Source organism: Papio anubis, chromosome 13, assembly GCF_008728515.1.
Source record: "Papio anubis isolate 15944 chromosome 13, Panubis1.0, whole genome shotgun sequence".
NCBI classification, from domain to species: Eukaryota; Metazoa; Chordata; class Mammalia; order Primates; family Cercopithecidae; genus Papio; species Papio anubis.
In genome coordinates this window covers 31755203-31783024 of record NC_044988.1, presented here as the reverse complement: position 1 = coordinate 31783024, position 27822 = coordinate 31755203, and the positions used below count along the sequence as shown (strand labels likewise).

The 27822-nt window shown below is 39.7% G+C and overlaps 1 protein-coding gene across 3 annotated transcripts in view; it reads left to right on the top strand.

The window, feature by feature from the left end:
- The first annotated feature begins 6209 nt into the window (after nucleotides 1-6209).
- Nucleotides 6210-27822, top strand: part of PUM3 (pumilio RNA binding family member 3) — a 41381-nt gene continuing 19768 nt past the window's right edge. The window contains exons 1-11 of one of the 3 annotated variants that reach the window (XM_003911754.3): nucleotides 6210-6314; nucleotides 13225-13316; nucleotides 14359-14577; nucleotides 17573-17708; nucleotides 18307-18382; nucleotides 20406-20499; nucleotides 20762-20828; nucleotides 21999-22173; nucleotides 23191-23294; nucleotides 24809-24887; nucleotides 27460-27558. In XM_003911754.3, coding sequence (XP_003911803.2) covers nucleotides 6217-6314; nucleotides 13225-13316; nucleotides 14359-14577; nucleotides 17573-17708; nucleotides 18307-18382; nucleotides 20406-20499; nucleotides 20762-20828; nucleotides 21999-22173; nucleotides 23191-23294; nucleotides 24809-24887; nucleotides 27460-27558 — 1239 coding nt within the window. In that variant the 5' untranslated portion in view covers nucleotides 6210-6216. Of the gene's footprint in view, nucleotides 6315-6340; nucleotides 7505-11993; nucleotides 12013-13224; nucleotides 13317-14358; nucleotides 14578-17572; nucleotides 17709-18306; nucleotides 18383-20405; nucleotides 20500-20761; nucleotides 20829-21998; nucleotides 22174-23190; nucleotides 23295-24808; nucleotides 24888-27459; nucleotides 27559-27822 lie in introns of those variants that run through there. The other 2 variants (XM_017949900.2, XM_021927519.2) reach the window with 2 other exon arrangements.

Here is a 27822-nt window from a genome sequence, read left to right as displayed (position 1 = left end):
CGCTCCCTGGGTTGCTCCCAGCCAATGACTGAGCACAGCAGGGGTACCTGAACTGGGCCTTTCCTACTGAATTTAGGTTTCCTTTAAGGAGAAATATTTGCTCTGCAGTGCCATGTTGCCCTCACTGAGGCTTTCTCAGAGCTTTACTAGAGCCTGAAGACTTTCTACCACATCCTCCTTCCTTCTGCCTCTCTCTCGACACACGTCAGATCTGTATCATGGTATCAGGCGCTCCCTATTTACTGCTATTTCCTCTCGCCTCGTCTTATTGTGAAGTTTTTCTCACAACATGTTTCTCACAACATGTCTCACAACATGCCTCCTAATTCTATCTTGGCATCTGCTTCCTGGAGAATTTAAACTGACATAATAGGTTTGAGCGAGTGGGTTAATTTTTTTCTTCATCTTAGAAGGAAGAGGTAGGCTGGGCACAGGTGCTCATGCCCATTAATCCCAGCACTTTGGAAGACCGAGGTTGGAGGATCACTTGAGGTCAGGAGTTCAAGACCAGTCTGGGTAGCGAAGCAAAACCTATGTCTCTCCAAAAAAGAAAAAAAAAAAAAAGGAAGAGAGGCATATTGGGTAGGTAAGTAGAGCTATATCATTATTCTAAGTACCAACTTGAAATTTCTATACTTTTTAAAAGTGGGAGGAATAATTAAAAATTCTTTTTTCTATTTTTAACTTTTTTATTATACTTTAAGTTCTAGGGTACATGTGCATAACGTGCAGGTTTGTTACATATGGATACATATGCCATGTTGGTGTGCTGCACCCATTAACTCATCATTTACATTAGGTATATCTCCTAATGCTATCCCTCCCCCTCCCCCCACCCCACAACAGGCCCCGGTGTGTGATGTTCCCCATCCTGTGTCCAAGTGTTCTCATTGTTCAATTCCCACCTATGAATGAGAACATGTGGTGTTTGGTTTTCTGTCCTTGTGATAGTTTGCTCGGAATGATGGTTTCCAGCTTCATCCATGTCCCTACAAAGGACATGAACTCATCCTTTTTTATGGCTGCATAGTATTCCATGGTGTATAAGTGCCACATTTTCTTAATCCAGTCTATCATTGATGGGCATTTGGGTTGGTTCCAAGTCTTTGCTCTTGTGAATAGTGCTGCAATAAACATATGTGTGCACGTGTTTTATAGCAGCATGATTTATAATCCTTTGGGTATATCCCCAGTAATGGGATTGCTGGGTCAAATGGTATTTCTAGTTCTAGATCCTTGAGGAATCGCCACACTGTCTTCCACAATGGTTGAACTAGTTTACAATCCCACCAACAGTGTAAAAGTGTTCCTATTTCTCCACATCCTCTCCAGCACCTCCTGTTTCCTGACTTTTTAATGATCACCATTCTAACTGGTGTGAGATGGTATCTCATTGTGGTTTTGATTTGCAAGAAAATTATTCTTCATTCATATTTGAAACAAACAAGTTTCTTATTTGTTCACCTAATAAAATAGACGCTTGGTTATCAAGTCTTTATTGCTCACAAATTAGGGAAATCACAAGAAAAAACTAATTGATACTTTCCAAAGGAAATAACTTTTATGAAGCCTGAAAGCAGAATTTTAAAAATTAAAATGCCAGCATATTAATTGTTCTTATCCTAAGCAAAAAACTGAAGCTAGTATGTGTTGCTTGAGGAGTTTTGTTTAACAAAACCACAGTGCATTATAAATGCACTGTGTATAAGTGACAATTAAGTGATATTACCTACTTTTTATTTCATTTCTCCATCATGTTCTGACACAATCTTTTATTAAGGTGAGACTGCTATAATCAGATAAACTTACCTCTTGGCCATATAATTTTCTGCTGCTCCAAAGTATGTCATCAAAGAAAGCAAAATACGACAAGGTTAATAGTGTGTTTACTAGACAGCAACTACAGCATTATGAATGCTCAATTAATGTTTAGACTACATTAGTGCACTTCACAGGAAATGTATGATATTGGAAAACATAATGCACACTATTCAGAAGCAGTTCTTTTTCACTAAAGAAAAATGTTGGCAACTGCTCCGTTTCCATGGATTTATGATTCTAATAGGTCCTGAAAATATAGCCCAATCCTTGCCAAAATCTCACTTGTGCTTTATATCAGTAACATGCCCTCTATCCCTGCTTATGCATTTGAGAAACAGAAAAACAACACAATTCGTTAAAAATCCACTAATTGGAACTCCAGAGAACTGATTCTGGGGAGGGGAAGATGTACGGGAGCTGACACCTAACTTATTTTATTTTTATGGAAAAAAGAAAATTGCACAAAATTATGTGAAATTGAAAAAAGAAGCAAACATTTTCCAGAATATGTTTGAAAGTGTATAGTTCAAATTTAAACCGTTTTTTAACATTTAATGGTATTAATTCACTTCAGGAGAACTCAATCAGCAAGAAGGATACAATTCTCTCCAATGTTCTACTTACAGAGAGAAGCATATTGTACATTTAATTCTTAAATTCTGGTACCTGCAATGCAAAGAGGAACTGGGAGATTTAACCCCTAGTTAACTAACAAATCAAATCAACAGACCCGGGACAGTGGCTCACACCTGTAATCCCAGCACTTTGGGAGGCCAAGGCAGGTGGATTACCTGAGGTCAGGAGTCCGAGACCATCCTGACCAACATGGTGAAACCCTGTCTCTACTAAAAATATAAAAATTAACCGGGCCTGGTGATGCACGCCTGTAGTTCCAGCTACTTGGGAGGCTGAGGCAGGAGAATTGCCTGAACCCGGGAGGCAGAGGCTGCAGTGAGCTGAGATCGTACCACTGCACTGGGCAACAGAGCAAGATTCTGTCTCAAAAACAATCGTCAACTTGAACCCCATTCCTTAAATAACTGGGTCTTAACCTTAGCTGCATGTTAGCATGATCTAGGCACCAAATTCTCAATGCTCAGGTCCCACTCCAGACTAATTAAATCAGAATTACTGCTATTTAAAGAAAGAAAAACAAAAACTCCACAGGTGGTTCAATGTGCTGCCTAGATCGCTATCCACCACCTGGGATACTATAGTTATTTTAAGTTTTAAACCAGATTAGCTTAAGTCACAAATTAAATCTCTACTGCTAGATAAAAGCATATTTGCTAAGTGACCTTTAATTTTACCAGAGTAGTAGAAAAAGAATGAAATCCAAATGCCTGGTTAACATTATATCTGATGGTCTTTCAATTCTGGGGTGGCCGTGTAATCCAGTTCTTGGCACTGAAATAGAAGGGAGACTCCTGCTGGGTCTTTTCCTTCTGGGATAAAAGGACAGAGCCCCACTGGGAGGAAAAAGTGGATTTCATTTCTTTCTCCACTTTCACTAGCCCTGAACTCTCAGATAAATACTGAAACTAAGGAGTACATCTTGCAATCAAATAGCAGTGAGAGAATAAAAAGTCAACATGTCGAGGATGGTGGTAGAACAGAGACTGGAAGAGCTTGGGTCTTTGATGACATTGTTGTGTCATTGAACCACAACAACCAACTACCTTCCACATTTTTATGTTAAGAAAATGATTACTTAAGCCACCATTAGCTGAGCTTTCCGTTACATGAAGTCAAATGTATTTCTTTTCTTTTCTTTTTTTTTTTTTTTTTTTTTGAGACAGAGTCTCCCTCTGTCACCCAGGCTGGAGTATAGTGGCACAGTCTCTACTCACTGCATCTCCGCCTCTCCAGTTCAAGCGATTCTCCGTGCTTCAGCCTCCGGAGTAGCAGGGAGTACAGGCATGCACTACCACACCCGGCTAATTTTTGTATTTTTGTAGAGATGGGTTTTTGCCATGTTAGCCAGGCTGGCCTTGAATTCCTGGCCTCAGGTGATCCGCCTGCCTCGGCCTCCCAAAGTGCTGGGATTGCAGGTGTGAGCCACAGCGCCCGGCCCTAAAGTATTTCAAATGGGTACACCTTAGTTCTCTCTTAAGCTACGAATCACTCAACATTTACTATTGGCTAAGAACTTTAAGATATTATCACTTCTAAGCCTCACAGCAACTCCAGAAACAAGTGTTGTTATTCCCATTTTACATATGCAGAAACTGAGGCCCATACAAGTTAACTATCTTGTCCTTGCCATACAGAATTTAGACTTTAAGCCAGGTTCCTTTGACTCTAATCTCAGTGCTCTTCATTGCATTGCTATAGTACTGTTATTAACCTCTTGGATGTGTGCAAGTCTAGTTGCTCTGATTAAATTGTGTGTCATGCAAGATGAGGAAGTTAGGCTTGTAGGAGTACACCTAATGGTCTACATTTAGGTCAATAGATATTTGAAGAATTAATGGGTTTGCTTGGAAAAAAAAATTACAGGATAAACTTTTTTTGTGCTGTTCTGCAAAACCACATGATGCTTTAAATTCACTCCACCAAAAAAAAAAATTCAAAATCAATCCACTTTCACAGAAGACTTGATAAAAACGTTTTTAATAATAATCAAGGACTTTGGTATGTGATAACATTTTTTCTCCCTCCCTGGTGAAAAGGCAAATAAATAGTAGGGTTTTGGTGTAGATGCTTAAGGCAACTATATGGACCTATCTTCAAGGATATGGGGTGCTGCTATCTGTCGAGTAGAAAAGACAAACGTACCACTTCCCAGGGTTGTGTGCTAGGGTGTATTTTGCGATTTTTTTTTTTCTTTTTGGCCAGCATTTACTCTTCAGGTGTTTCAAGGTGTCTAATATCCCCACTACTATGCTATTTGCCCAAAAGGCACTGCTGATGGGCCTCCTGCAATTCCTGTTCCGTATTCTCTTAGCATTTACTGCATTATTGAAAGCAGTACAGAGGCAGCCACGTTGAGTTTAAGAGTCAGGCTCACTGGACCAAAGCTACTATGTTTTGCCTTTCTCTGTAAAATGAGAAAAGACCTATTTAAAACTGTTCTTATGAGACTTAAGTGAGCTGAAATGTAAACAAACTAGTAACAGTTAAGGCAGACAACAAGAAATTATGAAATATCTATGTGCTGAATAGTGAGATAAGTGCCTGGAAAGTAATGATGGCCCCTGTCATCAAGAAGCATACAGTCTACTAAATTGCCAGTTTCAACTCTGACTCCTTAGTGGCCAGAAAACGGAGTAAGTTGGAAGATAGTAAAATCTGAAGTCTGGCACCTGGGATCAAGTGCCAGTTCTCAACTTTCCCGATGTAGTGGGTTGAATAATCTCCAAAAGTATGTCTATGTCCTAACTCCCAGGACATGTGAAAGTGACCTTATTTGGGAAAAGGGCCTTTGCAGATGTGATTAAATTAAGGACCTCCAGATGAGATGATCTTGGATTATCCCCGTGGACTCTAAATTCAACGTTCAGTGTCCTAAAAACACAGAGAGGTGACACAGGCACAGGAGAAGGCCATTAGAAGACAGGCAGAGATTGGAGTCATGCAATAACAAGCCACGGACCGCCTGGAACCATCAGAAGCTGAAGAAGCAAAGGAATCTCCCCTAGAGCCTTGAAAAGGTGCAGGGCTCTGCCAACAGCTTGATTTTGGAATTCTTGCCTCTAGAACTGTTACAGAATAAAATCCTGTTGTTTGACACGACCAAGTGTGTGGTGTCAGTTTCTTCATCTGGAAAATGGGGCATATATCCTAACCACAATTTTATTTCCTCAAGTATAAAGTGCAATAACAGCACTTTCCAGGCACGAGCAGACATTAAAAATGGCAAACATTTATTGAGAGCGTCCCATGCTAAGCGCTTTGCACGTGTAACTTAATTATTTCTATTTTATTGATCAGGAAGCCAAGGCTCAGAAAATTTTGTAATTTTCCCAGAGCCACACAGCTAGCAAGTGAAAAAAACGGGATTACAATTCAAACCGATTCACGATACCCCTTTTATCCTCCACACTGGACTGCTCAGGAAGTATGCAAATTAACACACTTTAGAAACTTTAGCTACTTCAATATTTGTTCAGGCTACGGGATTCAGGCCTCTTATTAACCGCGCCGGCCAAGTCGCTCCTTCAGCAGCCTGTTCGACCTCGCAAGAGATCTCCCTTTCTTTCCAGCACGGAAGCGACAGGGTTAATGACGTCATTTTCCCGTGACCGTTGTCGCGTCCTCTGACCGACGGATCCTTTCAAGGGCCAAAATACTCGCTCCTCAAGAGGGGGCATAACAGCAGCGGACCAATAGAAACTCCGAATTTTTGTATTGCCTGGTAAGCTCCACCTCTTAGTCACTGATCCGCAGCGGAAGATGAAAAAAAGCGGTCCGGGGGCGGAGCAAGGCAAGGAAGCGGAAGCGGAGCCGCGGTCGGGATCCGCTGCGCAACTTGCTTCTGTCCCACGTGTGCGGTGAGTGTGGCTGGCTCAGCGGTCGCTCCTAGGAGGGGTTCGCGCTCTGCCGGGCGCTGGAAGTCGGAAAGGTCTCTTGGAGCTGTTGTCCACTGGGCAGTCTCCTGTGGCCTCTTTCTGGGCTAGGAGTTTGAGACTGATTGGAACCTGGCAAGGAGGGCGGAGCTCCGACCTCTCTCCCACCACGTTGCCTTGCGTGCTGGGTTAGATTGGACTAGCTTCACTCTAGAATCCCAGCCCGTGCTCGGCCTGATCAGCCTGTCTGTGCTGTTTCACAAACACCAACTCCAGTACTAGGTGGTGTACCTGAATGTACGCAGATTATAAGTGCTGGGAGGAAACGAACTGGAAGCTGAGTTGGGAGATAGTGGAGTCTGAAGAAGTGATCTTTAAGCGGAGATCTAAAGAGGCGAGAGGCCACCCGGAGATCTGGAAACTCGGGGAGTACTTCAAGCAGAGGCAATAATGGGCTAAGTCTCTGAGATGGGAGCTAGGAAGGAGTACAGTTGGAGTACAAGATAAAGTTATTGGGATAGAGTGGAACTAGGTTCTGTAGGGCCTTGAAGGACATGATGGGGATTTTTTTTTTCTATACAGTAGGAAAACATTTCCGTTGCTATTACCATGTGTAGAAAACATTGAAGGCTTATAAGCAAGTGAGAATAATGAATAGGCCCTGGTTCTCTTTAGAAGATGTATTTAATTTGGAAGTTCAAGAGATTGTATTGATAATAGTTTGCATTAGGGTGGTGACTTAAGGGGCATTTAAGAGAACTAACTTATGGTTCAGTGTGGCAGACAAGAGAGAGGAAAATGTCAAGGGTAACTCAGGTTTCTTACTTGAGCAGTAAAATAGATGATGTGCCATTGGTTGAGATAGGGGACAGTGGGGCAGGGAAAAATAGTATCTTGTTGTCTGTAGGACAAACAACAATAACATAGAGAACAACATAAGAGAAGTATGTTTTAGACATATTAAGGGTAAGGTGCCTGTTAGACACATAATTAGAGGTATCAGATAAGCAGTTATACACAAGTTTGGAGCCCAAGGAGAAGTTCATAATGGAGACATGATTTGGGAGCACTCAGCATAAAAAGCCAGGAGATTGGATAAGACCATCTAGGGAGAAGTGTGGAGAGAGAATGGACGTTCCCTGAGACAAAGATTTGAGGAATGCTGACATTTAGAGGTTGGTCTATAAGAAAATGTCATTTAAACTGAATTTGAAGGATGGGTAGGAATTGTGTTGGCAGAGAGAATGGCTTTAAACTTCACTATTCAGATAAAGAATAATGAGAAAGATTGACTCCCGTGTGGTGTTGATGAGTGGGGTGAATTAAGACCACATTTTGAATGGCTGTGAATGCCTGAGTTGGAACTTTTTCCTGAAGGCAGTGGGAAAGCTTTGAAGCTATTGGAGCATGGAAATGACATGAAATAGGTGTGCTAGTGGAAGATTAATCAGGCAGCAGAAAGTGGATCAAAGCAGATTGGATCTAAACAAAACTGAGCAAGAGCTAACAGGAGCCAGAATGGGGTAATAGAGGGAAAGGAAAAGGAGGGGCCAATTCTGAGAGACACTATGGAATGTGATGATTGATTATGAAGGTACAGGGTCCCTGAGCAAAGCAAATTGCATTTTGCCGAGTGCAAGAAGCAAAACCCAAAAAGTTACATATTGTATGATTCCATGTATATGAATGACATTCTGGAAAAGACAAAATAGGCATGAAAACCTAATCATTGGCAGTCAGGGAAGAGGGAAGGAGTTGATTACAAAGGAGGTGTACCAAGAGACTTTCTAGAGTGACAAGACTTTTCTGTGAGATACTGTGGTAGAGGATGCATGACTCTTAGCCATTTGTTGAAGCCCATAGAATTATACACCAGAAAGAGTAAACTTGACTATATGCACATTTAATAAATCTGCCAGCATTTCTGGGGATGGAATGCTGACTGTGACCAATTAAGCTATATTATAAACATATAACTTCACTAAAGAGAGTGAAGGGCTGATCTAAGTAGCTTTTTTTTTTTTTTTTTGCCTGCAGCAGTAATTGCTACAGGCAGAATCCACCGACTTGAGTGCTAAAGTTAACAGGTAAAACTTAAGAGGAGGTAGGATGTCTACATATTCTCCAAACATCTTGTCTAAAATGTTTATTAATTGCTATGGTAGCTTAACATTTGAAACAGAGTCTCACTCTGTTGCCCTGGCTGGAGTTTAGTGGCACAATCTCAGCTTGCTGCAGCCTCCACCTCCTGGGTTCAGGTGATTCTCCTGCCTCGGCCCCCTGAGTAGCTGGGATTACATGTGTGCACCACCACTGCGCCCAGCTAATTTTTTTTTATTTTTAGTAGAGACAGGGTTTGGTCTTGAACTCCTGACCTCACATAATCCACCTGCCTCAGTCTCCCAAAGTGCTGGGATTACAGGCGTGAGCCACCATGCAAGCCTCTAAGTAACTCTGGAAAAGTGTTTTGAATGGATACAAAAAAGAATTGTACTTCAACACTGTATCGTCATTGTAAATTTATTTCTCATGAGGTACAGGTTAGCAGTTCTGAAAGTATACATGTATAGTAGGGTTGAACATACGTATAAATAAATTGTAGATGGTGGGAAGCAGGTTGCTCACTGTCAGAGAAAGAACTTACAAATGAGCAAGAGGAGATGCCTAGAATAAAATCTGTGGTGCTTGATTAGATTTGGAAACATTAGTATGAACTTCATGTTATTTTAATAGATATAAAAATAAATATAGGTATGTGCATATGCATAGGTTAATGTACATATGTGTGTTTCCTGAATCTGTCTGCTGAAGGGACGTAGAAACAGGGACACCTCAGTGACAACAAGCACACCTAGCACTCAGATCATGGTTTTTAAATACCATTCTTAAAGAAAGGAACCAGGATTCCTTGGAGAAGTGGCTAATTTCAGGGCTAGTTTAAGGAAAATACAGAATGAACCTGGAGCTAGTGCCACAAAATAAGGGTGTGCTTTAAAAAACAAAACAGATGGGCCATGTCAAAAGGACACAGAAGCAACCTGAAAAACTTCCCACTGGCTGGAGCTAGAATTATTTGAGCAACAAAATAACAATGGTAGTGGATTATAACCAAGGAATGAAATAAATATCTGAGACTATATGATATAAGTAAATAGAAAAGATGGGACAAGTCTTCCCTACAGAAAAGTTCAGAATAACAAAGGTAAAAGTAATAAGAGAAATAGAAGATCACCATTTAAACGCAGTAATTGCTGCAGCCAAAATCCACCAACAAATGCTAAAGTTAGCAGGTAAAACTTAGGAGGACATAGGATGTCTACATATTCTCCAAACATCTTGTCTAAAATGTTTATTAATTGCTGCGGTAGTTTAGCATATGCCTGGATTCTTCAGACCCCTCCTTCTGGGAAGTGGAGCTTCATTTTCCTCTGAGTTTGGGCTGGACTTGGTGGCTTGGATCTAATAAAGATGGAAAGGTTAAAGTGGCAACTTTACAGTGGTGAAACCTGGAAAACACTGCTTTGACCAAGTGAACACGGTTAACATAAACAGTAATAAGTCATGTTAATGTCATGTACCTCCTGGTAGAGTACTACCAGAAGAAAGCTTGACCTCTGGTAGTCTTCCAAAAAATGTGTAGCCTTAGCCTAATCATGAGACAACATCAGGCAAACCCCAAATGAGGAATATTCTACAAAATACAAAGGAAACTTGATGGCCAGAATCAGTGTATCCTGGTACAGAAAGAGGATATTAGTGGAAAAACTGGTAAACTCCAACTCAACTCTGTAGCTTAGTTAATAGTATTGTATGTTAACATTAGGGGAAGCTGGGAAAAGGGTATATGTGAACTGTGTATCTTGTCAACTCTTTTGTAAAGCTAAAATTATTTCAATATAAAAATTAGAACAAAAATATAGAGAAAACATGTAAATGAATGGATTCTTATAAAACTACATGGCATAGAAGAGCTAAGAGATGCAGGTATGGTCATCGAGAGGTGATAATGTGCTAGAAGCCCTCACTCTCAGCGCCTCCTCGGCCTTGGCGTCCACTCTGGCGGTGCTTGAGGAGCCCTTCAGCCTGCCACGGCACCGTGGGAGCCCCCCTCTGGGCTGGCTGAGGCCAGAGCCACCTCCCTCTGCTTACTGGGAGTTATGGAGGGAGACGCGTGGGCGGGAACCGGGGCTGCGAACAGTGTGCTCAGGGGCCAGCGCGAGTATGCCAGCGCGAGTTCTGGCGGGCACTGTGCAGGCTCAGCGGCCAGCTCCACCGGCCCAAGGCAGTGAGGGGCTTAGCACCCGGGCCAGCAGCTGCGGAGGAGGTTGCGCCGGGTCCCCCAGCAGTGCGGCTGGTTGGCGCTGCACTCAAATTCTCCTCAAATTCTCGCAGGATTTATCTGCTTCCCCACGGGGCAGGGCTCAGGACCTGCAGCCCATTGTGTCTGAGCCCCCGCCCCCCGCCGCGGTGGACTCCCTTGCGGCCCGAGCCTCCCCGATGGGCGCCACCCCCTGCTTCCTAGCGCGGGGTCCCATAGACAGCCCAAGGGCTGAGGAGTGCAGGCGTGGCTAGGGACTGGTGGACAGCTCTGCCTGAAGCCCCCCGCCCCCCTCATGCAGGATCCACTGGGTGAAGCCAGCTGGGCTCCTGAACTGTATGGGAACTTGGAGAACTTTTATATCTAGCCGGAGGATCGATCATATGTGCACCAATCAGCACTCTGTGTCTAGCTCAGGGTTTGTGACTTCAACAGTTGGTACTCTGTATCTAGCTAACCTAGTGGAGACTTGGAGGACTAGCACTCTATGACTCTGTGTCTAGCTCAAGGATTGTAAATGCACCAATCAGCACTCTGAGTCTAGTGCAGGGTGTGTGAATACACCGATTGGTACTCTATGTAGCTAACCTAGTGGAGACTTGGAGAACTAGCAATCTGTGACTCTGTGTCTAGCTCAAGGATTGTAAATGCACCAATCAGCACTCTTTGTCTAGCTCAGGGTTTGTAAATACACCAGTGAGCACTCTGTCTAGCTCAAGGTTTGTAAATACACCAATTGGTACTCTGTATCTAGCCAACTAGCACTCTGTGACTCTGTGTCTAGCTCAAGGATTGTAAACACTCCAATCAGCACGCTGTCAAAATGGACCAATCAACTCCCTGTAAAATAGACCAATCAGCTGTCTGTAAAATGTACTGTTCAGCAGAATGTGGGTGGGGCCAGATAAGGGAATAAAAGCAGGCTACCCCAGCCCCGGCAACCCGCTCGGGTCTTTTTCCACATTGTGGAAACTTTGTTCTTTCGCTCTTTGCAATAAGTCTTGCTGCTGCTTACTCTTTGGGTCCACGCTGCCTTTTTGAGCTGTAACACTGACTGCAAAGGTCTGCAGCGTCACTCCTAAAGCCAGCGAGACCACTGGGAAGAATGAACAACTCCAGACGCGCTGCCTTTGCTGCCTTTAAGAGCTGTAACACTCACTACGAAGGTCTGCAGCTTCACTCCTGACCGCGAGACCACCCACCGGAAGGAAGACGCTCCAGACACATCTGAACGTCTGAAGGAACAAACTCAGGACACACCATCTTTAAGAACTGTAACACCACGAGGGTCTGCAGCTTCATTCTTGAAGTCAGTGAAGCCAAGCAACCCACCAATTCCGGACACGTTATGATGGACATAGCTAAGTAATAATGTGACCCTTCAGTTCTAAATACCCCAAGGAAGCCGAGTAATTCGGGGGCTGTCCATTTTTCAAAATCATTAGAAAAGTCTAGATTGGAACAGCGCTTTTCAGAGTGCTCCTTGGAACTCTGTTGTTCCCTTGTGATGTTCCAGGAAAAAGTGGTTCAACTGGAGTTGGAAAATCCTGCATCCTTTTAGCCTTTGCTTGACAATTGATCGTTTATATTAGCAAATTAAAGAATCTGAAAAGCCTTTTCTTACAGACTGATTGTTGTCATGTAACTTACTGTTTCCCAAATATATTTTATCCCTGAACCCTTGTTTTCTCTTATGCTAATATCCTGAGAATTAGTTACTGAATGGGCAATTCTAATCTAGATATATCTATTGTTGTCTGGGGATCACTAACATCTGCTGTTTAGAGTCAGCTTTCAAATGAGTTGATCGTCCAACTTTGGAAAGTGGAGAAATGAACCAAATGGCTTTTGCTCTTGATCTGTTCCGTTGCTTTCAGGGCACCTTGGGTAGTTGAGGGATTATAACTTGTTTATCCTGTGCACCATGGTGTCTCAGTAGCCTATAAAGCTCCTACTAGACAGATTCCTTTCAATGAAATATTAACTATTTCAACGTGATCTTATTTTGGAGTTCACTGCCAATTACTTGGCTGCCTCTAAAACAATCACAAATTAAACACTGGATGCTAATCTTTGTTTTAGCTATGTTGGATCACATAGGAATCTTTCAGATAATCCTTTATTTTCTTATATTAAATGCATGTAGTGGTATGTGCAGCCTATTGTTTGTTCCTGGCTTTTTAGGCTCCAAGAAATCAAGAGATAATTTTGTCAGTTACTCATCCTCTAGTCTTCCCAGATTACAAAATGCAAACTCTGATGCGTATTATACTTAGTGTCAATCGTGGTCTATTTTTAGCCAGTACTATTGTGGAAGTGAAGTGTTGCCTCCAGATACATCAAACACTGGCCAGGGTGTGTGTTGTTCCTAGTTTTTCTATTGATACCTTGTTCATTTTCAGTTTTAAAATCTGAGGCAGTGATTGCATAATTGCTGGATTTAATTAGTTGCCCATTCTATATCTGGGTGATTTGTATTGTATTTGTAGACTGAAGGACTAAATGCGGCAATGACTATGTAACAGCTCTTATTTGATGAAGAGAACTGCAGTGATTGTTTTGGTTTTGATTTTCCAGAGTTGCTACAATGGAAGTCAAAGGGAAAAAGCAATTCACAGGAAAGAGTACAAAGACATCACAAGAAAAAAACAGATTTCATAAAAATAGTGGTAAGATATGCTTCCCTTGTGGGTGTTTGGCTGTTATAGTTGGGGGATGGGAAGGCAGGTAGTAAATTTCAATCTGTATTCATTGGCTAGGATTAGGATTAAAATAGTAGGAAGAAGTATGTGTTATTGTGTATGAGTTAACATGTTGCTCATAACATTTAGACACTTAAGAAATTGCCAGAATAATTGAGGAATGCCTTACTCATGAAAGACTCCTTATCTCAGTTGTTACTGCTGTTGCATCATTTTATTCACACTAGTTCACCATACGTTTTATTTTAACATTTGATAAATTAGGACTGTTTAATACATACTGCTCGTAAGCCAAATACTTTTAGGTTCAGAATTTATAATGGTGATGTCTTTATTATTCCATCAGGTGTCAGTATTGTAAAATAGACAAGTCAGGGAACTGTACAAATGACTGTTTCCTTAAAATAAAGCCATTGCTGTTTGTATCTCATTTGTAAATCTTCTTGACTAAAAGTTTTTATTAAATAATTTTATTGTAGACTTTAAAATTTTATTTTCTTAAAACTAGAAAATTTTCAAATTAACATTTTAGATGTCCTTATGTTATACTTTCCAAGTTTCAAGAATGTTCATTTTATTCTTAGACTTCTTTTATGTTATTGAACTCTTGAAAATTCTGTGTAGACCATCATTAAAGCAGAATACAAAGGTATATAAATAATAGCTTTGCTATATGCTTAAAGCTAGAGAAACATACCGAACTGACACCAGTGTTTAGTGGTAGAATCATGGGTAGCTTTTATTTTACATTTCTCTACTCTTGGGTTTTTGTTTTGTTTTGCTTTGTTTTGTCATGAACCTGTATTAGTTTTATAATCAAGGAAATAATTTTTTAATTTTGTTTTGATTGTTTAAATCCAGTTCTACTCAAAAGGCTGTATGTTGCGTATCTGAGAGTAAGACAAGGTATTAGGATTAAAGAACGTAATTTTCTGTAATGAATATAATCCCATGGATACAAGAGATTTGGGCCCAGAATCATTGAACTTGTAATTATTATTGTCACTAGATTCTGGTTCTTCAAAGACATTTCCAAGAAAAGTTACTAAAGAAGGTGGACCTAAAATTACATCTAGGAACTTTGAGAAAAGTATCACAAAACCTGGGAAAAAGGGTGTGAAGCAGTTCAAGAATAAGCAGCAAGGGGACAAATCACCAAAGAACAAATTCCAGCAGGCAAATAAATTCAACAAGAAGAGAAAATTCCAGCCAGATGGTAAAAGCGATGGTAAGTACTGATTTGTTCAGCATGGTCTTTGCAGATCCTTGCCCTGCCTGACCTAGTGCCTGAACCATTCATTGTGCACAGGGACTCTGGAGGTGCATTAGAGACCTCACATTCTTATTCCTTGGCAGGTAACATTTTGGGACAGGTAGATGGCTTAAACAAACAACAGAGCATCTTTCATGCTCAGAATTTCCCTCTGGTGCTTGGAGTTTTTTATTTCTTAGCCCTTTTCTGAATTACCTTAGCCATGAAGTTAAGCTAAATTATAATGGCTTTGTACAGTGGAACCTCAATAAAATGTTTCTTTCTATAAGCTAAAATTGATTCATTCATTCAGCGAGTATTTGAGTTTTCTATGCATTGCACCAGAAGATAGGGCAAAACACATACACACACGCACGCACACAAAAACAATCAGTAAGGATACAGGCCCCAACTAACCATGATAGAATCTGGCTTTAAAGAATCAGTCTGTCCCCAGCTAAGTGTCATCCTTGGTTAAGGATGCTTTGGTGAGCAAGAAACATACAGACCCTGCCTTCACAGAGCTTAGGCCAGACTAATACAATAACCCATCAGATCGCACAGATCCATGGTAGTTCCAGAGAAGGTGTCGTGCACACATGACAGATTTGATTTTAATTGGTTCAGGACAAGTTGCTCACTGATTGAAGGTATTGGCAGGTCTCCTGCTTGTCTGTTGAAACAAACTGCCCGTCTCTGTGACGATGTTCAGTGGGTCATTTCTAACCCAGAGCTTTGCTCTCTGTTGTATAACATTCCTCTGTTGTGCATTGTCCTGCATTGATCTCAAACAAGCGGTTTCCAGGTTATGTGGATTGTCGTATCATTACTTCCTTTGCAACATCCTGAGAATTTTTCTGGTGCCTTTTATTCTCTTTTTCTCCAGCACAGCATGTCTTAACACTGCTCCTTTGTTGCCAGCTGAGACCACTGGGGATGATTTTCTCAGTGCCATCCCCTAGTCCTGGTGCTTGCTTTTTACCCTGCCTAAGGGCTGCTTACCGGAGGGACAGCAGCCTTAAGACGGAGGTGGGGAGAGAGGAAGGAGGGGAAGTGCCATTGTTTGCCATTAGGGCTGTAGGATCTTTTCATGCTCCAGTCTCACTCTTTTCATTTTTTCTTTCTCCCTCTTCTTCCTCCTCCCCCATTGCCAGTAGTTTCTCTTCTAGCTCTCTTATACTTTCTCTTACCTAGCCTCTCTAATAGATCCCAAATCTTACTTTCTCTACTGGAGTTTTTGATGCCTGCATTTTAAACACATATGCACTAATTTCTCACATTGATGTGAGAAAAGCCATGATTTCTTTTGCTATGGGAGATATGTTCCTGATATCTCAAAATGGAACTCTTGATAATCATTTTCTCATATTTTTGTATCAGTAACTAGACTGATAGAATAAGATGAGAGATTGGATACTAGACAACCCCCACATTGATAATTGTATTGCAGCCTAACATGATATATGTCAAGGGTACCCAAATATTTATGGAATTAAATTAGCCCTGGATCAGAATATCCTCTATTGTATAGTAGAGGATATCATGTTAATATAATGGTAAATACGTCCTCTGTTGCCTATAATCTTTTGTATTACCAGGCAGGGAATATATAAGTAAACAATAAGGGAATAATAAATACATTGTAGTATATTGGATAGCCATTAGAAATTATGTTATTGAGGAATGTTAATTTCATGAGAAAACATAATCATGTTCAGTGAAGGCAGATTCTGAATTTTTTTCTTTTTTGAGATAGGGTCTCACTTTGTTGCCCAGACTGTGAAGTGCAATGGCATGATGATGGCTCACTGTGTCCTCAACCTCCTGGACTCAAGTGATCCTCCTGCCTCAGCCTCCCAAGTAGCTGGAACTGCAGGCGTGTACCACCACATCCAGCTAATTTTTTAATTTAATTTTTTCGTGGAAACGGGGTCTCACTATTTCGCGCAGGCTGGTCTCAAACTCCTGGCCTCAAGTGATTCTTCTTCCTCAGCCTTCCAAAGTGCTGGGATTACAGGCATGAGCCCGGCCACATTTTGAGTTTTTAAAGATTAAAACATGCATGGAGAAAAAGTAAGAGGAAAATAATCAGTGGTTATAACTAGGTTTGGGTTTTATAGGGCTTTTTCTTTTCTTTTTTGCATTTTTCCCAGTTTTTTAAGAGAAAGGGAGATAGTTAGAAGTGACTAATTCCCCCAAAGGATTCCGTGCAGGATACTCATGTAAATAATACCCATTTTAGTAAGTTGTTCTTTGTTTGGCATCATTAGTTCCATTGGTAAGTTACTTGGATTTTGAAGACAAAAAAGTGGTGGTAGAAAGATATTCGACTTTAATAGTATCACTGTTTGTGGCGAACTTGGAAATTTTGGTTGTTCATTGTCATGACTATGATAGCAGAGCGCTGTTTCTAGGTTTGAATCCTAATTCTAGCAGGTTGTGTGGCCTCAGATAGAGATCTCAACTGCTTAGTTCTTTTTCCCCACCGTGGAAGGGAGGGTAATATTAATACCTCTTGGAGTTGTTTTAAGAAATAAGTGACTTAATATACAACAGCACTCAGAACAGTGAATTTTCGAAGTTGTTTTTCCTGTTTTCATTTGGACTAATTTTTGTTTTCATTGAAAGTTGACTATACCCTAAGTCCAATGATCTTAATCTTAAAAAGTAGAATTTTATTTCACAATTGAAAAAGATATTTAAAATATTTTAGTTACTTTTGTAATTCTTTTAATGTCCTTTTCTCTTAATAGGTATCCTGTTAGAAGAATTAAAGATTTCAATGTAACCAAATGTAAAATGTACAAACTGCTCAGAAAGCAAAGTATATATGGGGAATGGTGTGTTCCCCTTTCTAGCCTCCAGAATGAGCATTGATCCTGATGAGTGATTGCCCTTTATACCTAATTTGTGTTGGTTTATGACACTTAGAATGTTAAATGTAGTTGAAAATAATTTCTATAATAACTAGAATCAGCAGCCAAGAAACCTAAATGGGATGACTTCAAAAAGAAGAAGAAAGAACTGAAGCAAAGCAGACAACTCAGTGATAAAACCAACTATGACATTGTTGTTCGGGCAAAGCAGATTTGGGAGATTTTAAGAAGGTAATTCTACCTAAAGATGTCTTTGTTAGTCCCTTTGCGACAGTGGAGAAGTCAGTGTACCTTGTAAATAGTGAGATGTCCTAAAATAAATGACGTAGCACTTGGGTTATTGAGGGCGTCCTCATGACAGCCCAGTAGAGACATCAGTACTTGGATATCTGCCCGTTGCAGAAGTGTGTAGAATCATTACGATGGCATCGGATATGCTTATGAAAATGTATGAGGTTGAAATAAATTTGACATTCTTCCTGAGAGATTTCTGAGAAAATGAAGGATAATTTCTTATCAGCTAGGTTTTGAGATACTTCAGTATTTGTTATCTTAGATTTGTTTTATTATTTTTTTTTTTTACTTCTGATGTTCTGGCTGTTAAGATTTGGATTGATACATAAAATTACACCTTTTGAGATGAGTTTCTGCCTTTGAGAAAATTACTTTTGTCTGGCTGCTCTGGAATAGTAATTTTAATGTCAGAGGTTTGCTGCTGTAGAAAAGAGAATCATGCTGAACTTGGAGAACATATACTGGTATGGTTTTTAATTTTGTGTGTTTAAAATAACTTCTTTACTTAAACTGTGTTTCCTTTTCTCATTTGTAGAAAAGACTGTGACAAAGAAAAAAGAGTAAAGTTAATGAGTGATTTGCAGAAGTTGATTCAAGGGAAAATTAAAACTGTAAGTAGGACATACTCATTGTTGCAGTTTTAAACGATTGAAATTGCCTCACTCTGAGGAGTAGCTGACCATTCATGACAGGTGATCCCGTCATTGTTTCCGGTGTATTTGACCAAAAGTTTTAAATACCTTCCATAACACTGAACTACATAAAAATTTAAAAGTGAACGACCTTACTGCTGGAGAGTTCTGCAAAGATTATCAGTTGGCTGTGTCATTTTTAAATAATTCTTAAAATAAGCCGGTGTTCCCTTAAAGTTATCTTGAGAAGTTATTAGTTCAGTAGTATTTGCTTAAATGTCTTGTTCTAAACTCCATATAATTTAGTATGTTCTCAGTTGCCAACTTTTTTATATTTGTGATGTGAACATATTACTTCTTTCTTTTCCTCCATGCTTTTGTAAACATCATGCAAAGATCTTTAACTTAAAATATAATCATTTGAGAATTCTAAAGTAGTTTTCATTGTTGATGCTTAATCCGGTTTTGTAATAAATTTCCAGTGACTCTTGTGCATTTGGATTAATACATAATGGCTTGGAAGACAACAGATTCTCATAGTTTTACGGCACCTAGGGGGGCAGCGTTTGCCAAGTCAGATGCATAGGTCTAACCAGATGCTATATTACCTCTTGAAGGAAAATAGCAAGTCATCAGCTGCTGCTTTCTTATAAATTCAGCAGGATCTTTTTACAATAGAACTGCCCCCTCAGCTCTGGCAGCTTATAAATATTTCACTCAGGATTCTTTCTCAACTACCCTGAGGTCACAGCTGTGTGACCATGGTCTTAGAAGTGAGTTTGGTGTTCAGATCCTGGCTGGGCTGCTTAAAATATGTGTGCCTTTGAACAATAACAATAACCTATTTATTATTTACTATAGGTTAGGAATTGTGTTAACCAGGACATGCATTGTCATTTACCATATGTCATCATCCGTGTTATATATTTGATGTATTTGGGACTCAGAGAAGTAAAGATTCTTCCTTGGGGTAACAGAGGTAGCGAGTTTCTTCTCGAAACTTTACTCCCCTTATCTGTAAAGTGGGAATAATGACAGCTCATTCTTATCTCATTCTTATGATTGCTTTGAGATATAAATAAGAACACTATGTTTAAGGCAGTTATGTTGGTTATAAAATAGATGCTCAATATATACACAAAAACAGCCTTAATTTTTTAAAAGATATTCAGAGATGTCTTACAAATCTTGAAATTTATGACTTTGATGGAGGTATACACTCACCTTCTGATTTGTTGGAATTAAAAAACTTTAAAGACAGAGTGAGCAACAAATAAGCACTGTTGAAGTAGACTGGTACTGTAGCATAGTAAAAATAATTTTGCATGATGGATGATTTGTGGAGGGTGCTCTAGAAAATTGACCAGTGGGTCCTTCCAGCAGTCGTGAGGAGGAATGGGTTAGAGAATCAGATTCAAAACACAGCAGCTCTTCTAGAAATATAACTGGCTATATGTGCAGGAATTATCATGAAAATGTGACAAATGAATGATTAGCTTATAATTGCCAGTGTGTATGGATATAGTTATATTTATTTCTTTAGGAAGACGTTTAGATTCATCTTACAGATATACTTCTGGTTGTCAAAGCCAAACATTCTTAGATCACTTATATAAAAGTCATAGGGTAATAGACCTTTTAAACAAATATTTCCCTTTTAGGGACAGTAACTATCAAAGAAATGAAAAGTTATAGTCTGTATAATCATCAGATGGTTTGGATTGGTTTGGTTTTAATTATAATGAGAGGAGTATTGCAGAATGGTTTAATTTATCCTTGCCTCAATGTCATTATTAATTGTACGTATCAAATATGGTAGGCCTCAAAACAAAAGAATGATGTTCTGGGTAATTAAAACAAGTAGTTCTCAGTAATCTAAGTTTGATTTTATCCATGAAGACTACCTACTTTCTAACAAGAAATTCCAGAAGAGGTCACGATAAATTAATGAGAAACATGACTCTCAAAAGAGAATTAGTCTAACTCAGACTTTTTCCTACAGATTGCATTTGCACATGATTCAACTCGTGTGATCCAGTGTTACATTCAGTATGGTAATGAAGAACAGAGAAAACAGGCTTTTGAAGAATTGCGAGGTATTTATTACATACTGAAGATTATGTTATCATTTGCAGTAAGTCACTTGTTTTCTCTTAAAATACCCAAGACTGTCTAGAAAACAATTTTTGTTTAGGTGTGTCTTCTCCAGATCCTTTTTTATTTTTATTTTTTTCCTTGCCTGGGACAAATTGAGAATTATTTGTGTTTCCAGGATTGTGCATTTATTTAGTTCCTCCCTTTGTTTCCAGAGAACTGAAATGAGATCTCAAGTCATTGTAATGTATTTTTGTTTTTCAGATGATTTGGTTGAATTAAGTAAAGCCAAATATTCCAGAAATATTGTTAAGAAATTTCTCATGTATGGGTAAGTTGTTTTATTTATAAAATACATTTTTTGTTTGTCTTTTGAAGGCGTAGTTTCCAACTGTGCTCAGATGTGAAATAGGAAGTCTGTGGTCTTCATAAGTAATAGTAATGGCTCTCAGCAGATGCTTGTGTTGTTTCTAGAGAGTATCATCTTTAATACAATTATTGAAATCAATGTAGAATTATGGTACTGCCTTCATTCCTAAAAAGATACATGAGAGATGTCTTGCAAATCTCCTTGAGATGTATGACTTTGATGAAGGTATACCCTCACCTTCTGATTTGTTGGCATTCAAAAGATGCTGGGCCCTATTCTAAGTCCTCCCCCTCCACATGTCCATCTTTTTGGCTGTCTCTCCATCTGTGTTGCTGTCTATATGTCTGTCTTCTTGTCATCCAGTAAACACAGTATATGCAGGGGGAGTTCAAGTGGGGACTTCCATCAAAAGAAGAGGCAGTTGTGTCACAAAGACAGAGTGAGCAACAAATAAGCGCTTTTGAAGTAGACTGGTACTGTAGCATAGTAAAAATAATATTGCATGTTGGATGATTTGTGAATGTTTATCTTGATACTCTGGAAGAAGAGAGATAGAATAATTAGCTTGTAATTAGCCACCAGTGGGGAGGGGGTGGTGGGTGCGTAGACTGATACAGGGTTAGTGGGTTAGAAAATGTCAACGTGGGAGAATTTCCTAAATTAAGTGGAATTAGTACTTGTCTTGACCAGTCTTTTTGAGTGTAACAATGTGCTAGAATATGATAATCGACAACAAAAAGTGTAATATATGCAGTTGACAAAATTTTCAAAAACATATTCCTAGCTATAGTTACCAGCTATTTGATTCTTTTAGGATATAGTTAAAATACTTGTGATTAAGTCCCATCTTCAAAAAGAATCTTAGAATGATTTTCTATTTCCCTGAATCTTTTGCTTTCATCTTTTTTCCTGCCATACTTTTTTTTTTTCAAGCAGAACAGTTTAATAGGAACTGACATTTATCGAGCATTTACTGTGTGCTAGCCCCAGCTTCTCAATGCATGCTTGCTCATTTACTCATCAGAGCAACACAGGTTGATGAGTTGGTCTTGGAGGAAGTAAGCTGTGTTTTATTGTCACCCAGCTTTCTCTTTCCATCATTTATTTTTTCCATGATTGTGTTGCGTTTAGAAGTAAACCACAGATTGCAGAGATAATCAGAAGTTTTAAAGGCCACGTGAGGAAGATGCTGCGGCATGCGGAAGCATCAGCCATCGTGGAGTACGCATACAATGACAAAGCCATTTTGGAGCAGAGGAACATGCTGACGGAAGAGCTTTATGGGAACACATTTCAACTTTACAAGGTGACATCTCCAGAAATCTTTTTCTAGTATTTTTACTTTTTCTATATGCTCTTCCTTAACTTCCAGTGCCCTATTTTTAGAATGTATTATTTTTTACCTTGGCTGGTTCTTTAAGAGACCATCTTATGCCCTTGATATTCCCTCATGCTTTATTTTGTCTCTGGTGTAGTAAGCAAGTGATCATACTTACGCTTCTCTTTCTCCAGAACATTGGCTTTAAATCCACTTCAAATCAACTTTTGGTCCTCTCCTAAGTACGCTGTGTGTAGCACTTCAGTACTTCTATTTTTACAGTCAGACTGAGGGAGAAGACTCTCAATAGTTATCAAAGTTGTGTAAGCACCCCCAACCAGCTCTGGCTGAAGTGTGTTGGGCTCTGGTTGCTAGCTTCTCCTGTGTGTTCTCATGTACATGCATTGCCCTTCTTTGGATTGTATCTAGAGATGAAGGGGAGTAGAGAGACCTAACCTTGGATAGAGTGCAGGGATTGAATTTGAGAATAGTGAGCAGTGGGACTAGCTGGTTAAAGAATCTATTTCAAACCTTGGAACGTAAATGCACACATTTGTCTGAAGGGATATAGATTGATTCCTGGGTTGCCTCCATTAGTCAGGTTCAATTCTTTGGTTGAATTTGTTGCTGTACTAATTTTGTTAACAGTTCATTATATTTAATAGGAATAGCCAACTAATTAGAAAACACATGGTGGCAAGAATTTGTGACTTGACTACTTGATCTCATAATTAGGCGAGAGCTAGGTGCTTGGCAAATAACTATTGACTGGTTAACTAAGTTGGTGTTTAGCCTGGCTCTTTAAATGCATTGATACATATACAGACTGAGAATCAGCTAATGAGGTTGCTCCACAAGGATATACAGCAGAGCTTTCATTATGTAAATGTGGGAAATCTTAAATTTGTTAAAACTTACTTTAAAATGACTGTAATTGCTTTTCTTTGTCCTGAAGTGAAAAAATGGATTAAATTTAGAGGAGTTTGATTTTTTCTTTTGTTGCAGTCAACAGATCACCCAACTCTGGACAAAGTGTTAGAGGTACAGCCAGAAAAATTAGAGCTTATTATGGATGAAATGAAGCAGATTCTAACTCCAATGGCCCAGAAGTAAGAAAGTTGTTTTTGTTTTTTTCTTAACAAATGACATTCAAAGGAGGAAGGTTTTACATAACTGTTGCCCAGAAGAGGTAGATATTTCCTACTTACAAGTGTTAATCTGTGCTAAGTAAGAGTGCAAAAGTATTGGTTTGAAACCATTCTTGGTGCAAAAGGAGATTTCTTTTTCTGATATTGTACCCTATAAAATGGCAACTAACATGCATTCGTGATTTATGAGCTTTTTTAAGCAATGAAACATTCTTTCCCCAAATAAAATGTTACATGGAAGCCATGTATACTAAACAGTTTCACAAATATAATTTGTTACTCAAATTTGGTTGTAGGCAAGGTGCAGTGGCTCACGCCTATAATCCTAGCACTTTGAGGGACTAAGGTGGGAGAATCACTTGAGGCCAAGAGTTCAACACCAGCTGAGGCAATAGCAAGACCCCATCTCTATGAGAAAATAAGAAAATTAGCCAGGCTTTGTGGCATGTGTCTATAGTCTTGGCTACTCGGGAGGCTGAGAGGCAGGAGGCTCACTTGAGCCCAGGAGGTGAAGGCTGCAGTGAGCCATGGTTGTGCCAGTGCATTCCAGCCTAGGCAACAGATTGAGACCTTGCCTAAAAAAAAAAACAATTTTTTTCAAATGGATTGTAAGACTCAGAAGCCTGTGCCTGTGCCCTTCATGGCATCTGTCCCGTAGTGGAGTGGCTGAGCATAGCTTTTGGGACCCGATTGCCTGGGTACAACTCCTGGTTCCCCACTCCCCCCACTAACTGTGTAACCTTCAGCAACTTAACCTCTCTGTGCCTCAGTTACCATATCTGTAAAATTGGGATAATAATAGTACAGACTTCATAGGAATTTTATGAAGATTAAATGGGTTAGTTGTTCCAAAACATTCAGAACAGTGTTTTACCCATAAAGGCAGTGTTAGTTTTTGCCGTATACTTGGATATCGCCTGTGAGCTTGAGGTCTTTGATGCCTGACCATCACCCTCCACTGTACACCTAGATCCACCAAGTGTCACACTAGGGGGTTTGGATTAAGTAGGTGTTGTTGCAATTGCTGACAATGTTTGGTTCATTCAAGTTTTAATTTTGCTAAAATTATTTTGTGAAACAGATGGATTGTGAAGGGTGGTGACAGAAATAAAACAACTATTAAAAAATAGGTCCACGTGTGGATTTCTAATCATCATGTCCAGTGCTGGGGAGAAAAATGAAGATGTCCTTATTTAACAGAGCAGAGCATATTTCAAATGTTAATTCTATGTTTACTGAGTAGATACTAGACATTTGTACTGGTCTTGGTTGTAGATGGCACTAAATCAATTTTACCATCTAAGTTTTTGTTTAAGTTTTAGTATTTCTGAAAGATGTGGTCTATTTTATGACAAATTATATTCAGTAAAACCATTTCACTTGTTTAGATTACTTTAGGACTTCTGAGATTACCTATCTTGGTATGACTAGTGCCAGATCTGATGAGTCTTTCTGCTTTTTTTTTCTGTTTTCAGGGAAGCTGTGATTAAGCACTCATTGGTACATAAAGTATTCTTGGACTTTTTTACCTATGCACCCCCCAAACTCAGATCAGTAAGTTCTTGGTTTTTGTTTTTAAACTAAAACATGGAGAAGGAGCGGTGTAGAAATTTGAAAAACTGCTTTGATGTACATTGTCTTTTGGAAATTTTAGAGTTGCTTCCCTATTTAGGGAAGATAATTTACTCACCTCCCTTTGAACATGTTTGCAATTTCCATTTAGATATTCCAGTAAACAATAGAATTGACCCTAGTTTTACTAGTCATATTGAATGTTTATACCTTAATTATAATCCGGAGAGTATCCGCTAGCTAGCCTACTCTGAAAATTAGCTAACTCATGGAGGAATATTCAAGCATTCGGGTAGTTTTAAATTCAACTGTGCCAAAAAAAAAATTAGCTTGGCATTAAAAGGTTAGAGGAGGATACGTTTGTAAAACTAAATCGACCATGAAAACCTGGACTTTAAATGATAGAAGAACAGAGAGTGAAGGTAAATTGCACTGCCCTTCAAGTCAGTCATGGGAATACAAATGAGAATTCATCATTTATTTCCCTGAACTTTGCTTGCCTCATCATACAGTGAGTTCATTGTCCATTTGTCCTCATTTTCCAATCACAAGGGATAATGAAAATAATGAGACTGACTTAACAAATATGCCAGACTATACATTCATTGGAGTTTTGACTTTCTTAAAATTGGCATGCAAAATAATTTCCCAACGGTAGCCACCCACCTAAGCTTATGGTTCAATGACCATAGCAGCACCTTCTCTTTTGGAGATTTCTCTTATTTCCTGCAAAACACAGTATCCCTGGCCGGGCGCGGTGGCTCAAGCCTGTAATCCCAGCACTTTGGGAGGCCGAGGCGGGCGGATCACGAGGTCAGGAGATCGAGACCATCCTGGCTAACATGGTGAAACCCCGTCTCTACTAAAAATACAAAAAACTAGCCGGGCGTGGTGGCGGGCGCCTGTAGTCCCAGCTACTCGGAGGCTGAGGCAGGAGAATGGCCTGAACCTGGGAGGCGGAGCTTGCAGTGAGCCGAGATCGTGCCACTGCACTCCAGCCTGGGTGACACAGCGCGAGACTCCGTCTCAAAAAAAAAAAAAAAACAAAAAAAAAAACACAGTATCCCACAGTTCTGAGGCAGGACTGTATGCTCAGAAATGACACAATGATTATTTGAATATATTAAGTGGTAGAAAGTATCTTTTTAGTGTTGAATGTTTCAGTAACAGCAAAAAATCTTTTGTAACTTAGCATGCATGTAAAGTAATGAGACAAATTGTCTTTTCTGGTACTGGGGGCATTTTCAAAAGAGACTTAAAAAAAAAAAAACCTTTGGGGAAAATGGAAGCATAATTGGGATATATGCCTGGCTTTCCATCTGGGTAGCTCTGAAGAGATTCCTAAGTTCAGGTATGTTAGTTGAAACTGCTCTTGAGAGTCATCTTGGGAAGCGATGTAAGATACTTGAAGGTGAAATTGTTTGTTCCTTGATGAAATTAGGCACCTACCCTCTCTTTCCTGGAATGAGGCTTTGTATTTATTTATTTAACGTAAATTTTTAAATTGGGAATAGACTAAAATGGGGCTCTGAAGCCGTTTGTTGCCAGAACTCATTTACATTCTATGTGCTTAGACTTTGAAAATATAAGTCTGGGCACGGTGACTCACACCTGTAATCCCAGCACTTTGGGAGCCCGAGGTGGGCAGATCACAAGGTCAGGAGTTCGATACCAGCCTGGCCAATATGGTGAAACCCTGTCTCTACTAAAAATACAAAAATGAGCCAGGAGTGGTGGCGGGCGGCTATAGTCCCAGCTACTCGGGAGGCTGAGGCAGGAGAATCGCTTGAACCCGGGAGGTGGAGGTTGCAGTGAGCCGAGATCGCGCCATTGCACTCCAGCCTGGGCGACGGAGCGAGACTCTGTCTCCAAAAAAAAAAGAAAGAAAATATAAATAAGAAATTATGTACATGGAAAACAAAGGCTAAGGGTTAAATTAAACTAAGCTATCTAGTGAGAAATTAAATGTTTTTTACTAAAGGGTCATTCATAGGTGACGTCTTAGTCTAAATGTTAGTACAGAAATTTTTCATAAGGAAATATTATATAAGCATGTTTATGGTAAAGAATATGATTTTTGGAGATAATCCTGTAATGACTAAAAAGGGAACTTTTTCAGTCAAAATGAGTGTTTTGATTCTGTTTATTACATACAGATCTCTTTTAGGGAGGAGCATTTTCTTTATCTCACTTATTCTTTTAAAAGCTCCCTTCTTATCACCACCACCTCCTAAGCTGCTTTTTCTTGGAAAATTATTAGATTATACTACGCATATAGTTTGTGACTTTTTTTTCTAACGGACGTTGGTAAAAGTCAGATATTGTGTTTAACAGAAATTGTCTGCCAGCAGTATTTACTGCTCTTGACGGAAAAGAACGTTTCTAGAAAGAGGTTGTGTTTCTGTTTGATGGCCTACAAAATGAAATTGTTTGCTACCTGGCACTCTCTTCCTTTCCTTCTCTCTGCGTAACTGGCCCCTGTAGACAGACAGATAAAACAGCAGAAAGAAGAAAATAAAGCAAAGCCCTGTTCCTGACAGCATTTGTTCCCTAGGAAATGATTGAAGCCATCCGCGAAGCAGTGGTCTACCTGGCACACACGCACGATGGCGCCAGAGTGGCCATGCACTGCCTGTGGCATGGCACGCCCAAGGTAAGTGTGACAGCACTTGTGCATTTAAACTGTACAAGTCAGGGCCATGCTTTGTCTGCAGACTTGACTTAGCTGTCCTTAGACTTTTAATCTCCTTTGGTCTTTTCCCTGTTGTGCACAGCAACATTATCTTCCAAAAGTTGTGCCTCAGGGCCTGATGGGAATGAGCCATCTTCTTTAGGCCTACTGTTTCTTCTTTTCTCTGCTGTAGTAGAAACCTTGAAGTTTCGTTAAAGGATGGGAAGAGATCTATCAAGCAAGTAA